This window comes from Sparus aurata, chromosome 10 (assembly GCF_900880675.1).
Source record: "Sparus aurata chromosome 10, fSpaAur1.1, whole genome shotgun sequence".
Lineage (NCBI taxonomy): Eukaryota > Metazoa > Chordata > Actinopteri > Spariformes > Sparidae > Sparus > Sparus aurata.
Window position 1 is genome coordinate 22,253,273 of NC_044196.1, and position 16,275 is coordinate 22,269,547.

Genomic DNA, 16,275 nt, shown 5'->3' on the forward strand with positions numbered 1-16,275 from the left:
TGCAATGAGTGCATGTCCGTTGCAAAGGATTTTAATTTGCAGAGGCACTTCAACACAAAACACCAAAGATTACATTTATTAGGCGTGTTCAGAGGTTTGCCTGCAGAAAATCCAAACGCAAACACAACACAGCTACACTTGTAGTTTGCTGTTAAAAGAGTGTAACAAATACACTGACATGATCAAACCCAAAACTTGCCTATCCTTTTTACAACCCTTTCCTACCCTCCAGGTTACCTGTTTTCCCTGTGGTGAGAAAGGGTGGTTGCAGTGGGCTGGGCTAATCGGATGGTGTAAAAGTATTTGCAATGACTGCATGATGCTGATGCACTTACCCTAACTACTCTCACCCTGCTCTTTTCCCTTTTGCCTTCTTTCCTTACCTATGCTTCCTCAAACCTTTTCCCACAACAAAGATTTGAGGGATTGCATGACTCAGAAGTCACAAATGTTCTTTTGAAATGGAAACATTGACAAATGTTCAATTGAATGTTGTGAATGACATATCTGATGTCTTCTGAAATTAATACCTCAGGCAGTAATGATGTGTAGGTGATGTGGAGGCAGTGTATGTTGAGCCATAATTTATTCTGGGCCTCTGACTACAGTTGACCAGAAGCACCAGTACTACAGCAAACTATTACACTGCTGTTTTCTAGACTTATGTTTAATCCAGCTGGTTTTGTCTTAGCTGCATTGCGCACCAACAACCACTCTGTATTCACAATCTGTGCGCATGGATTTTGCCCTAGTTTTGATCAGCATAGCGATAGTGATACTGAGATATTAATAGTAATCAGTAAACAATAAAGATGATGACAACAACTCCGTTTTGACTGTTAACTAGAGGAGGAGGAGTGCTGTGGTGCGTCTCTGTGTGCGTAATGTGGTGCACGGATCTCATCTCAGAAAAGTATTACTAATTCAGTCACTGGTGGGGCTATAAATATCAATAGCATAACCACCTGTCAGCATAAAATATGGTCTTTTTAATCAGCTGTCGATGCAGTGAAACATAGCTGGAATCATCACACATCAGAGCACAAGAGATGTATTTAAAAAGTGGAAGATAAAACTAAATAGACATTTTTGAAGAACTGACAGATTTTCCTTTTAATGGAAATTATAAAGTCAATGATTTTGTTTCTGACAACCATATCTAAAAACCAAACCTCATTACCATCCCAGTGTGTAGTTCTTGTTAGACTCTTCTGTCCCCCTTTGTGTTAAAAAGACCTGAGGGTCCTGAGCCAAACTCATTGGCTGAGGAAAAAGTCTTCAGTAAAGATGAATACACTCTATGTTGAGATGCTCAGAATGAATAATGGCTTTGGTGTTCACTGTTGTTAAGATAAAATGGGATAATAGTTGCAAAATAAAAGCAGCTTCCCTTTTGATCAACAACATCCTCCCCTCTTGTTATTATTACTGTAAATTACAGTTCAGTCATTTTGAATAATTTCTTATTTGGCTTCATTGAGGAAACTGCTACGAATGTCAGCAAATACATTATTCATCCTAGCCCTAACCTTTGGCATGAGTCATTGTCCGCCTCTCTTACCATGTCCGTCTCTACCAGTCAGGCTCGCGTGCCTGATTTGACCGCAGCTCGCCAGCATCTTGTTGAATCACATTTGCTGCTGGGCTGAGGGTAGCCGTGGCCCCCAAGGAAACCTAAATGTGATCATGCTCGATATAAGTTATGCCGTGACTTTGTGGGTAGCTTTATTAGCGGCTTTGTGAGGCTGGACTCAAGGCTTTGTGAAGCCATCCTCCAGCAGACATTTATCTGTAAGACTGGACAGCTGCTACAATTGGCCTGTAGTTCAGCTATTAGTCCTGACTGCTGAATGCTCAAACTCAGATCTGAGATCAGTTCTGAAAGCCTACCTTCAGTCAGTGTGTCTGCCTGTCTAACAGTCAGCATTCTTTCTCAAACAGAGAATGGGGGCGTTGTTTATAGTCACACCTACTTATTACCATGACAAACAGCCGTTCTAGCAAGATTGACATAACGAGCATGGATTAGTGTTAGCATCCATTTTAGCGTGGACAAGCAGCATTAATCCTAGCAGGGATCGTGCTAGCTGTCACCCAAACAGAAGTACTTCTTGCGTATTGAGGAGCTGCAGAGTTTGTTCATGGTTGAACTGTAACGGATACTGTACATTGTTTGCAACTTCTCTGCTAAACTTTCCTCTCTGCTCCGATTACCAACACCGGTCTGCTCTGAACACATTCAGCAGAGCTATCTCTCCTTCTCTGGCTTGACCAATCACACACTACACACTGCCCTGTTTCTTAAAGGAGTTTTGATGCTTATATAACCCCGATTGGAAGTTGACATATGACTCCAAGATTCTGCTATAGTGATATGTCATTATTCCACATTAGCAAGAGCTTAAATTTTGAAACTTTAAGCACAAATTAGGCTATTTGGGGAAACAGTATGGCTCATCAACACTGCCATGAAAGGACTCAAATATGAAATATTACAAAATTACCAAAATACATTGGAGAGCAACTTAAACGTTATTGCTCTATCAAGTCTGGTAACCCTTCCCGCTGCTTGAAAGCTTGCGAGTGGAAATCTCTAAGACTATACCTCAGTCGAGCTCTTCTCATTTTAGAATGACTTCACTGTGTGATCACAAAGGTACTGAAAGATTTCATCTCTGTCTGTCTCTTCATTCTAAGCCAGAGAATTTGCTCCTAGCCAGCAAGTTGAAGGGGGCAGCAGTTAAACTGGCAGATTTTGGATTGGCCATTGAAGTGCAGGGAGACCAGCAGGCATGGTTTGGTGAGTATACAACTTTCTAATTATAGGGCTGCAGGGATGATGTATTTTAGTAGTCTAACCCTAAAGTTAGCATTACCCAACCTCCCTTTACAAAAGCCTTGGATGGGATTTTTCAGTTGAATTTTGGATTATTTCAGAACACGAGCTCTGTGACAAAAAGAGCTTGTGCCATTGTTTTTTTCTGCCCTGTACCCTCTCCATTTTGCCTGTGCTCAGATCTAATATCAAAATTCAAAATTAAATCTCTAAATGTTCAATTCTCTCTTATGTAACAGTGTAATATGTTTGCACTCATTCTTAGTGAAGGTTTTGCTGTAGTGACTGAAGAAAACTGAATAAAATTCTACGATGCCATTTTATCATCAAAGCCTGATCTACCTATCTAAAGGGACTAGGTGTGCCACTGCTTGCGGCTCTCACATCAAGTCAGGATTGAATATATTCCAGGCCTATTTATTCCCCCCCCCGTTCCTTTTTAGGACAGAGAAATAATTGCTCTATTCCCCCAGCTCTGGCCTCTATCTGAATCCAGTTCACTTTGTGCTCTGACTTTACTATTAGTCGTACTACATCTCATTGCCCGAAGGTTCTGCTCATACTTTGAGGCTTTTCTAAAAGTAGGCTGCATGTCACTGGTCACGAGCCAAACTACATACCCACAAAGGATGTTTTCTTTGGACCTTGTTAGTTTTCCTCATAAACCTAATGGGAACCACTGATCCTTAGCATCTGTATTTTGCTAGGAGAGGGGTCCTAACAAGCTTTTGATACATTTCCACATACGGAAGGTTGTGAATTTAGTGTTTAAATGTGTGGCATGGTCAAAGATTTAAATAGAATATAATGGTTGTTCTGTTTATTGTGTTTCTGTGTGCGTGTGCTATAGGTTTTGCTGGGACACCAGGGTACCTGTCTCCGGAGGTGCTGAGGAAAGACCCCTACGGCAAGCCGGTGGACATGTGGGCCTGTGGTAAGACTCTGGGCTAACATGGCTTATGATTTGTCTAATTGAGGGAAGTGCCTCGGGGCAGCTGCTTATCATTAGTTGCACACAAATGTCATGCCCTGAAACAACCAATCACAAGACCTCTTGGTGCCACTACATAAAAAGAACGCTGGTTTGTTTGTTTATTGTTTTCCTGGCCCCTGATCCTTAATAACTGCTCATGATGACTGAGATTAAGATCTTTTTCCCCTGCCAATACGTGCTGCTAGGTTTACCATTACAACAGCATTACATCAGCAACAGCATTACACCATCCCCAACGTGAAGCATGGTGGTGGCAGCATCATACTGTGGGATGATTCTCAGCATCAGGCCCTGGAAGGCTTATAATGGTAGAGAGTAAAATGAATTGTGGTGTGGACATTTCCCGATTATAAGATGCATCACAATGTGGACGTGGAAGATTCTGCACCCATGGAGAGACGGATCATAGTCATGAGTCTGAGGCACAAGTTGACAGCCTCAGCTGAACAATAAAGTTACATCATGACGTGGCCCCCATAATTTGAATTGTGGGTGGACATTGGGCTAATGTTACTTATGTAGGAGGCATGTCGGAGGGAGGCAGAGATCATCAATGAGTGATTCGAAAAACTCACTGAGTATTTCTTAAAAAGGACACATATCCGATTTTATTAACCTGCTGGGAAGCACAAATTGGATACGACCCATACTGAGCGTGCCTTCTGCCTCACAACAGTAACTAATTAGTAAGCCATTTTCAAGTGAAGCTAACGTGTGCAGCCATAAATGATAAGTGTTACAGTAAGCCCAGCTAATCAGCCAAGATCTGAGGAGGCACTGTCAACTTTGCTGTCCAACTCTAAGAGCGGTGTGTGTGCAGTAGAGTCAATAAATGCCTTATCTTAAAGCTGTTATGTGAAAAAAATATTATTGTAGATTTATAGTGATTATGTAGACTGCTGTAGTCTGATTATTAGAAGGACTTTCTGAATGAAAGGGGAATTTAAATGATGAAAATAATAGCCATGTGCAGTAATATAGATCATTGAGGATGCCATACACTGAGATGCATTGAGATGCACCGAGGATCAATTTCTAATTTGAATCGTTGACAGCTGAATCATGATTGAATCAAATCATGAGATCAGTGAAGATTCACACCTCTAGTATGTAGGTTTACAAGCCACCATGGAACGTTTTAGACACCTTTTGTCAAATCATAACACCTGGCTGTAAGTTATAATCTTTGTTTAATGTTGATAGTATTTCTGTATGTACCACCTCTAATCTCTTGAATGAATCATCAACCCACTCATTCCACATCCCTCTGATGGGCCTGAGATGTCAAACAGACACACATGCTCCTTTCCAAACACCTGTGCTGACTCACTCAGGCCACAGAAACAATAGGCGGTGTTGTGTTTGTGGTTAGACTGCCTCGTGGCCAGATAGAGGGCTTTGCATCTTTTCCTGGCATCTGGCCAGCCTACAATAACAAACACAAACATGTAGGTGTGTGACTGTTACCACACGCTTCTATATTTAGACCTCATGTGTATACACTATGTATCTACAGTTCTTCAATGCTCACCTTATTCACTGATAGTGCAAAGTTGGATTTATCAAGTGAGTCATTGACATTGCTGTGTGTTCTTAGAGTGTCAGATTTTAAATTCAGTTACAGTCCACAATGTGAGAGTTTTGTCATGATCAACCTTGTCCTGTATGTGTGGTTGTGTGTGTGTGTGTGTGTGTCTGTGTGTGTGTGTGTGCAGGTGTGATCCTCTACATTCTCCTGGTGGGATATCCTCCATTCTGGGATGAGGACCAACACAGACTCTACCAGCAGATTAAAGCCGGGGCTTATGATGTGGGTTATCTTTTTGTGACACACAAACACTCTCATGTCTTCATTGAACATTCAAATAAGGAAATAATCTATCTCTCTCTCTCTCTCTCTATATCTATATCTATATCTATATATATCTATCTATCTATCTATCTATCTCTATCTATCTATCTATCTATCTATCTATCTATCTATCTATATCTATATCTATATCTATATCTATATCTATATATGCATGCTTGCTTGATCCAGATTTTTCCTAGACTCCACATCAACCAGCCACCTAAATAAGCCTATTTTCTTTTTCTCTGTGAAATTAACAAAAATGTCAAAATGTCCTATTTCACAATCTTGAATGTTGGAAACATAACCTCCATGGTGGCGGTAAAAAGTTAAAATGTATGGAGACTCATTCTATTACAAATCTCAAGAGGCCTGGTGAAGACTGGGAGCAGCACAGTTAAACAAATGCTCACATCAAATATCATAACAGCTAAAGTGTAGACGAAAAACTTGCAGAGTCATTAAATATCTAAATATTTGTCAACATTCAAAACAGAAAACAAAACAATCAGGGTTTAAATTCTAACTCTATTCTCCCATCATTAAGACTTTTCTCAAACTCTGTTGTAGTTTTATATCAGATTTTAGTAAACAGATGCATATTTTCCGGCTAAAAGAACCATTATGCTGTTTCCTTTACCAAATAAAGTGAGATTTACCCTTGTTTGTGTAGGGTTTTCAATATCTCTGAGCAAACTGTACCACAGCAGATAACTTTGTAAACAGTGTTTGCTGTCTGTTCTCCACTGCACAACCAGCCAGTGGGAGAAGAGGAAGGAAGTGGTGATGGATGGAATGTTGTCTGATGCAAGAGGGTGGATGTACAATTCATTTATGTATTTTTCTGCTATTAATGAAAACTATGTTGCAACCCAAAAAAACTAATTTCCAATGCAAAAAACAAGCATGTCAGTTTAAATACACTTTCAATAGATGTGTAATTATAGCCCCAGCAGGATGGGGATGTGATTTATAGTCATGAACACAATGATCAACATCAGTGCAAGTACAAGACTTTACTTGTGGTACTGACATGAAAACATTTTCTTTTAATACCTCAATGGTACCCGGTGGTGTTTTTGATGACTAGTGCTACGATGGGGCAATGTTTTAATGAGTGGGTCCCCTTTTTGCTTGGATTCAGATCACCAGAGCACCCAGGTGACATGATCCGCGTTCCTGCCAATATATTCGCACAGATCCACTATAGATTGTGCCTGTACAGCGGCAAGAAAAGACACAACAGCCACAAAAGGCAGCGAAGAGCGTGTCTGTCCACCTCATTATTTCAGCTTTTTTCCTCAGTGTTTATGAATGGCATTACCTGTAGCATCCTATCAGTGGGCTGACGGTGGCTGTTCTTGGCTTTGTGGTGAAAGAATTAGTTGGGTTGACTTATTCAAAGAAAGCAGGGCTTTCTAAGGGAAGTTCCTCACCTCTGCAGGGATGACAGGCCTCTGGATTCTAACCATTTCCTAAACACAAAGCAGTCTGTTGCTCGAACAGCAAGGGTTAAGTTGACTTAACGGCTGGCTACACAGGATGCTTGTTTAGTGCATTGCTGCTGCGGTGCAGCTCCTGCCTGCCCTATCGGTTTCCATGGGGTTTGCCATTGATCATTTTTAATAAATATGACAACGTGATTTTCCGTTAACCCGTTGAAAAAGTGGGAGAGGGAAAGAGAGAGGCCAAGAAAGAAAGAGTGCTCAGGGGAAAAAAAAACTGCCCATCACATGTTGTGTATTCTCTTTACATCTGCAACATATTCTTAATATGTACGACATTAAAACTAAACACTGGTAAGATGCTGATATTTATTTTGAGAACTGCATGCATGTCACACTAAAAATAAGCGACACTCTGAACCTCTAATGAAAAGAAAAACCAAAGAGAAAGAAAGGAAGGTGGAAAGAAGGGTGGTTAGAGGAATAGTTAGTTGGCTTCTCCTCCTCTCCCTTGGTGTTAGCCAGTGATATGGATGTGCAAAACCTGCCATCAATGGTGATATTGCGTTGGTGGTCTATTTGCGTTACATTTTCTGTCAACTTCTGTCAGGGTCTCTGAGGCATGCAAAAGGGTCTATAATTGTAGGTACGGTGGGATGGTGTTGATGCATGCCGTTGGGGTGAGTTGGGCATGCAGCTATCCTCATACAGAAGGTCAGCCTATACTCGTAAACTGGGATGACTGTCATTGTCAAGAAACTGTTGGATACATCCACAGTCAACAAGTGTTAGGCTGAGTAAGTGTTTAGCTCAAGAAAAGGGCAAAGTTAAAAAGTAATCTTGGAGCTCTCCTGCCATTTGTGAACGGCTCACACTAGAGCAGAATCTGATGTGACCTCAGGAGTTTATTCGTCCAGATTAGAGGCAGTCTGCCCCAAACTGTCCTCCAGAACTGGCTGGCTCTGAGCTGCTGAGAAAATGTATTTTGTTTTGATTGAGAGACCCCTGGCAGCTGGGGGGTATTTGATGCATACATTTGCTGTAGCTAGGAAATTATAAATGGTTTCTGTGATGTCATTCCTGGAACAGTTCCCCTCTCCTGAGTGGGATACAGTGACTCCAGAGGCTAAAGACCTGATCAACAAGATGCTGACCATCAATCCTGCCAAGAGAGTTACCGCCACAGATGCACTCAAACACCCCTGGATCTGTGTAGGTGTCACACACACACACACACACACACTAATAGTTTGATGTCGCCTCTTAGAGTCGTCACTAAATGTAATCAACGCAGTCGTTATTCTGACAAAAAAAATGTTTGCGAAGCCATCCTACATCACCACATACTGTCTTTGTGTTTACAGCAACGCTCCACTGTAGCATCCATGATGCACAGACAGGAGACTGTGGAGTGCCTGAAGAAATTTAACGCGAGAAGGAAACTCAAGGTGAGTGACTATAAAGGATTGGGCAAGTCCTTCAGAAGACCTGTTGTTACTGCTTCCAACTCTCATGATGAGGTGAAAAGATCTCATCTTTCTTGAAAATACTGCTCCACTTGGCTTTAAATCAGCTAAATCCAGTTAAAGTACCCAAGATATCCAATCATTAACCTTTCATTCTCTGTAAACATCAGAGTTTGTTCCTCTAAATGTTGTTTTCATTCTCCCTAGGGTGCTATCCTGACTACTATGCTTGCTACTCGCAACTTCTCAGGTAGGACTGAACCAGAAATAATGAAGACTGTCAATGCTCACTTAACTCTGTCTTAATTATGCATTTAGGCATTGAGTGCGCTGATGCTCTTTTCAGTGCTGCTGTTTTTCAGTTTTGCTGGCCTTTAGCACCCAATATGCTCTATCTTGTCCTCCTATTTCAGTTGCTATCAACAGATACTGAATGACCATACAGATCGATGCAGTCCCTTCTCCAGGTCCCTTTTAAAGGGCAAAACACTCAACTGAGTCAAACATTGATTGTTTTTCTTCATGATGAATGACAGTCAAGCTAACATTTGTTTAACTCAAGTTAATTTTAGTTTTGTAATGTCTAAACGGTCAGTTGACAGACAGTATTCAGTCAAAGTGTGATCATGCCCTCAGTGTTTGCTTTTGTTTTTCTTCCTTTCCCCTCCTGTGTGGTAACTGATGTGAAAGGTAAGAGTCCTATGTGTAGCCGGCATTTTGTCAGTGTCAAACCACACTACCAGGTTTTGTACTGAGGCATGTCTACTAAAAGCACCAGCATAGGGCTTTCAGCTGACAAAGTTTATCCACTGGTGGCCATATTGGAGGAAATTCATAATTCAAAATCCCAGACCTTTCTGCATTCGAAACTACTTATGGGACATACAGGAAAAAAAAAAGATAATTTTCTCAAAAGATTTTCCTCCAATATGGCTTCTTAAAGATACTTGCTGTCACTGTAAAGCGTCTATCACTTACAAAGCATGCTCATGTAAATCACTGAAAAAATCACTCCTCACTGCTTTAAAGGATTCACAAAACCCCGAAACTGCTTCTCGCCCTGCCACTACCAATCAAGTGTTTGTGTCTCAGACTGTCCTTGCATGTTAACTGAAAAGCAGGTTGTTTTCATTGGCCACCAGAACCTGAAGAAACAATCAACGCAGACATGATTTTGGCTAACATTTTCTTAGTCGATATATAAAAAGAAAGTCGGCATAGAAAGCGAAAGCGAAACTAAGAAGCTAATTTCTGAACAGTGCCGCTGTGACTGCCCATGCTGCCGACAGTGTCTCATATAGTCTTGTCAGATGGATCTAATCGCATGTTCCAGGCTAATGATTCGCAAAATTTTACTTCATCTCCTGAATTAATTTGCATTTTCTCTTCCAATTCTAGCAGGGCCCAATAGTAATTGTCCAGCCTTCAATAGACACAGTGCATGTGCATGTGTGTGTGTGTGTGGGGACATATAAATTCCAGCTGCCTACTGATTTCCTTGCATTGTCATCTTTTTCCCAACAGCAGCCAAGAGCCTGCTGAACAAAAAACCAGATGGTGTCAAAGTAAGTTCAGCATCCCTCACACTTTTCACACTTTTGATTGTATGTCATGCGCAGAAGGCTAACATGTCCTTCACCATGGTTAGACATACTATGGTGCTGGCATATCGCACTGCACCTCAGCAGGTTTCAGCTCTTGATTAAGTGTTGTTCTTCAGATACCGAAGCATTGTCAACAATGTGTTGCTTAAAATAGCAGTTCAAGTTTAGTCATTCCCAAGTGACAGAGATTTCACAATAATTACCCGACTCTGCACTGTCAGTCTGTCTTAGAAAAGGAAGGGCATCTGTTGTCTGTGTCTGGGAACTGTTGGAAACTAATAACTGCTGATTAAATTATGATTCAAGAGTAGGAGATAGGCTTCAGCTCTTCATCATTCTCCAGGAAAGTGTACCTGTGTCTGCGTGCAATTTAATGTGTTAAACTTGATTCTGACCTGGATTCTATCCCCACCCCTATTCCTCAGCAGCCAGAATGCTCATGCATTTTTATACAGATAATTAGCCACATCTGCACACAGCTTGTTGCCCAGCAGCATTATGTTAATGAGATGGAATGGCCAGAGCCTGACCGCACAATTGCTTTAACTTAAATGACTGGTTATTCTTCTCATGATAGGCTTTGTGTAGTATCAAAAATATCGTTTGGTCAGGTAAACAATGTGAAAAAAAAAAGAAAAGGATTTTCATTGGATTTGTTCTTCAAAGAGGTCACGAGGTCCCTGAGAGCCAACGTTGACTGTGGATTTTGCTGTAGAAAACAATGTTGATGATAGAGTTTACAAAGTGCACCTGAATAAACTATGAAGTCCTTGTCCATGTGCTGTGTGTGTTAATCTCTAACAGAGAAAGCATAAGACAGCAGCAAAACAAAAAAGACTTGCAGGAAATGTATTAATCATGACTGCTTTGGCATGAACACTTTTTTAGAGATTTAACTGCAAATATACTCTCAGTTGGCACTTGCCGTTATTAATGTCAGAGTTGTAATTGTGGAGGGGATCACAGTGCTGCGTATCAAGGCTGCAAAAAAGAGCCAAGGAAATCCAAAAATATAATGTAGAAAATGGCATGTCATACACTGAAGCAGCAAAGCAGATATTGCAAAGCGAAAGCAAAACTACATCCATTCACCCCAAGCACTGAATCCACAAGTGACTTCCCTAGACTACCTCAGGTACATTTTCCTAGCCCCATTTAGGGCTCACAAAAGTGTGTAGTGAACACTGACACTTTGAGAGCGGAGAAGTTAGACATTGTGGTGTTCATCTGGAAAGTTGTGAATGAAAGATATATCTGTATAAACCAGCGAACAGTTGTTCAAACAGGTCTGTTAATAAAATTAGATAATATGGGAGTTCTTGACAGAGTATATAACTTGCTAAAGGACTTCCTGTTTGGTAGGTTTATTCAGATTTGTGTTGGGAAAATATCTAGCTGAGAATAGAGCCCCTCAAGGAAGTATAAGTAGTCCTCTGCCATTCTTGATTTGGATGATGGATTTATATCAGCAAGTAAATCCAGATATTGGGAAGTCACTTTCTGCCGATGTTGGGGCAATTTGGAAAAGAGGTAGGGACAGATGGAAGCTGTTAAATTAAGTTGAACATTGGTCTTTAACATTGGATCTTAAACAGTATTTTTCACAAGAAAAGTAGTAAATTTAGATATTTGCCTGACACCAAACAATCAAAGGTGAGGAAAAGTGAAAGCCTTTACACTATGGTTTGATGTGTTGCTCACGTGGAAAATTCATATTGACAAAATAAAAGATAAATGCAAGAAAGTCTAGAATAAATCCTAATCATCCAAAGCATCCAAATCTCTATACTCCAGACTTTGCAGACTGAGCCCTCAATCGTGCGTACTGCAACATGTTCACTGTCATCAAGCCAATTGCATGGACATGAGGCCGCAAGGCTTATTTGAGCTACTGATAGACAGGCCTAAAGACTACAATAATAAAATGCATTTTACAGTCTTTACTTCTAAATTTGGCTGCATTATGATGTGGTCGCATATTGATTCCAGCCCACATGATTAAAATAATGTCATGATAAAGTAATTGTTTTACACACTCATCGAAATGTGAGTTTTGACAGCCCTCAAGACTCACTGACTCTTCAGACATTTGCAGCCTTCAGATTTGAGTACATTTCGCAAGCAGGTGGACTTCTGAGTATTCGACACACAGGATTTCCTGGTGTGCCACAGGGTTTGGGATTTAGATGGAGGCCTCTCTTTATTGTTAGGACCATGTAATGATGTACCAACATAGTACTAATAACAATTCTGTGAGTTAATATGTATCACCTGTGTTTTTTTTCTACATTTCACATTTTCAACAGTTCACAGCACCTGGTCATTACACCAGATATGTTCTGTAAACCTTGTGTATCCAGTCAGGCACAAGTTTATTCTCTCTCTCTCTTGCTGTGTTTTGGCTGCTAAATACAGAAAAGGAAGACAGACGCTACAGAAAACTTGAGGGTAGGCTTGAGCCAGCTGCTGCTCATTAGCCTGACTGAGTCCTGCAGTGGGTAGTTATCCATAGAAAACCCCTTGCATTTAAATTCCACTACAGTGCTGCAGTGTGCTGCTTTTAGACTAAGAATGCATTGCATGACTTAACAAATAGGGAATCCTCTGTTCAACATCATGACACTAGAATATTTTGCTCATATATTGATTGAAATCAGTCCAAAATTTCATAGTGCCACTTTAAATAAACAGCTCCTGTATCATTCACAAAGTCCATTATTGGTTTTGAAGATGGATATATTTGTGTATTGACGCTTGAGATGTACCAATGTTTGACTCATTAGAGAAGGTTACTAGAATTAACCAGTGTAGGAGGTCACTTCAGACCATGACTCACAAACCCAGAAGTCACAGTCTGCAAGGACATGCGTGTAAAAATGACTAACCACATATAAACAGGAAAATCAGTTGTTATTAATTATTGTGTCTGAAGAGTCATGTTGTGTGTCCCCAGCATATGTAAGAGTAAACCTGAGACACCTATTCCTTGTACATTTAGAGTCAGAGGAACAATAGCACTGTAGCTGTTGTCATTTAATAGTGATAAAGGTCAAATGTAACTATAGCGTGAGACTCAGACCCATGATGCAATCTTGCCATATCTGACTGTCAACATGTTATGAAGACACTGATTCATTTCCTTTTTCCTATTTTCCTGCGTCTGTTTCCTTACATGTCTTTTGTTGATGATTTGTTTCAATGTCTAAATGTTATGAGTTGTATCCTGTGATACTGGTTGTCACACGATGTTTACATGGAACAAAGAGTTAACTGATTATTCATATTCCCGTCTACACGATTCTGTAATTTCCAAGATTTTCTGATCACCTGCTTTCTGTACACAGTTATCATGTTCCAGGTTTTGGAAGTCAGTATTTACCCCACTAAATAAATAAAACCAATGTAAATGCATCTTAGTTGGTGAAGTAAGAAGTATCAGTATCATGTAATTTCTTCAGACTTTTACAGTGCACCCTGACAACTGGCTTGTAGTACTGTGTTTACTTACCAGAGATCCATATTTTGCATCTTTAAGATACCTTTTAGATGAATTGTCACTTACAAATAATGATGAAACAAATCATCAGTAAGAATGAACTCAGAAATCACATTTAACATAATGTAATTCAATTAGAATATTAAGTTTGAAAGGAGTTATAATTCTATTTTACCATCTCAAAGAGGAGCATTAACCTGTGAACAACAATATTAATCAACTTCCATTAGCTCTCTTAGCCACGCTAACAACACAGTTCTAGGGATAACAACCTGTCCACCACATTGGTCCAATATGTCATTAATTGGTTATGAATCCTTGTGATTTTTCTGCAATCTTTCTTTTCAACTAATGCCACTTTTTGGGTAAATCATCTTCACATCTTTTTAAAAGTTTCTTACCAATATCAGTTCAAACATCTACAGTTTCTCATGAATCCAAATAACTTTAGTGAACTTTTTGTCTAATGATGCCATGAGGTCAAAATTTCACTTCCAATCATACTGTTAACCATTTAATCTATTATAAGTTTTAAGCCCTGCTTTATTCAGCTCTGTCAGGACAGTGTGCTAGCTGGGCAGCAGGCTGTTATGATTAGAGGTAGTTTAAAATACTGTGAACCAATTCAGTTGAATAAGACCTGTCATGTAATTTTGTGTACAAAAATAGGACTTTGTGTTAAGCAGGATAATCTACATTAAGCATCAGTGTCTGGGAGAGTACTGTGTCATCTTAGGTGTCTTATCCAGGAATCATAGGCATGAGAAAGGCTTAAGATTCAAGAAAATAACCTTCAGTGAAGGCTCAACAACATGAAAAAACTTTCACACCCATGAAACATGAAATTACACAACAGCTGCAGTTATCAATAAAAGCACATGTGCAAAGCTACATTAAAAGAGCAGTGTCTATTTTGCCTCATTGCCTTATCAGTCAGGATATGGCAACCAGAAAATGGAATACCATTAACCATGGGACGTGGAGAAGGCAGCGCTCATGCATCAAGTAGAAAAGTCGGTTCAGAATTTTACCTAGTTTGTTATTCTTCTGTAGAGTGATTGGATAATTTGTTTTCCTTTCACTGTCTCTTAACATCCATGCTCTATTTTACTAACTCTTCTCTTGATGAAATTTGGTCATTTTTTTGATACTGTATGGGTGTTCAACAGCATTATCTGGTAATCTCTATTATGTGATGCATGGGTCACACATATTTAATGTTTACACTATTGGACTAATGGCAACTCTTGGGGACAGTGCGTCACTTTTCCTTCCATAGCAGCTGCTTGAGGAGGGATTGTCTGAACACTAAGCCTTGTCACTTCTGCCCTGCTTGTCTGTCTACCTGTCTATCAACTCTGCCCCTCCAGATCAACAACAAGGCCAATGTGGTCACCAGCCCCAAAGAGCCTGTCCCCACTCCTTCTCTGGTACACTGTCTGCCTGCCTTGCTGCCTGCATGTTTGCACGTGTGCCTATACGTTTGGTGGCACCTGTCCTGATTATGCATGGTGTTGAATGGCTTTTCTTATGTTGTCGCTGGTGACTGTTCTCTTCCATAAATCTTACAGTAAGACAACAGATGTCTTTAGTAGCTGTGTAACACTAGCTGGATTGCTTTATTGCATTGCCATGTTGCTGTACATGGGCTACATTTTCCATTGTTGTTGATGATGGCTGCAATGGCAACACTGGGGCCATTGCATGTCACTGGGGCTAATATACTGTTACAACAGTATACATATTTGTTTTGGAATATGAAATTCATAAATATGCCATTAGAGTAATATACCTTAAAACTAAGAGTAATGTTGTCTTTACCCACAAAATCTACAGAGGGTGCTGGTACTCTTCAATGGAGTAAACTAAACAATGGTTCTACAGGGGGCCTTTCACATTTCTTTTTTTGTATGTTTAGTATCTAAAGTAGGAGAGGGTTATCAATCTCATAAAGTATGGAACTAGAATATGAACATAGTTAGCCTAGCTAGCATGTGAAAAAAAAGTAAAAGGGAACCGCTAACCTGGCTGGTATGGTTTTATTGATATCAGATCTTCACTACACATCAATATAACATTTCCAAAAAACTTCAACAATCTTTCTCTGGTGGCCAATGGAAACTAGCCACACACTATGGTGACTAGCTAGCAAGAGACATATTGGTACCGTGATACCAGTATTTGATTTTTAAGCATAGGTTATCGGATCTCTTTAATATCTGTATATCAAAACACCCCTAGGTTTAACCATTCATACATACGCAGAGCTACTACAGCTACAATAAGTATCTAACTTTGTTTAATCGGTACGCAAACAGAAATGTAGAAATGGTTATTGGTGGTTTTAGAGGGAGTTGCATGTTGGAACTATTTCTGTCATTATTCCACAAATTGTAATTTTTAAATTTCAGTTTGTATACAGATCGAGCCGGATCCATGTTAACTAGTCATCTTTAAAGTTATTGATATATTTTTATTTTGTAAAACTTTGAACGGAGCCAGACAGGCTTGCCTCCCTCCAGTCTTTATGCTAAGTTAGGCTAACCACAACCTGACTCCAAACCTGTAAATTTACAACGTGA

General features: G+C 40.0%; 1 protein-coding gene across 27 annotated transcripts in view; it reads left to right on the forward strand.

Annotated features, from left to right (window-relative positions):
• camk2d1 (calcium/calmodulin-dependent protein kinase (CaM kinase) II delta 1) overlaps nt 1-16,275 on the forward strand; it is a 90,994-nt gene that overhangs the window by 57,007 nt on the left and 17,712 nt on the right. For 8 of the 27 annotated variants that reach the window (XM_030429684.1, XM_030429682.1, XM_030429688.1 and 5 more), the window contains exons 7-14: nt 2,698-2,800; nt 3,687-3,770; nt 5,546-5,640; nt 8,217-8,339; nt 8,492-8,575; nt 8,801-8,843; nt 10,118-10,158; nt 15,064-15,123. In XM_030429684.1, coding sequence (XP_030285544.1) covers nt 2,698-2,800; nt 3,687-3,770; nt 5,546-5,640; nt 8,217-8,339; nt 8,492-8,575; nt 8,801-8,843; nt 10,118-10,158; nt 15,064-15,123 — 633 coding nt within the window. The remainder of the gene's footprint in view (nt 1-2,697; nt 2,801-3,686; nt 3,771-5,545; nt 5,641-8,216; nt 8,340-8,491; nt 8,576-8,800; nt 8,844-10,117; nt 10,159-15,063; nt 15,124-16,275) is intronic. The other 19 variants (XM_030429693.1, XM_030429700.1, XM_030429706.1 and 16 more) reach the window with 3 other exon arrangements.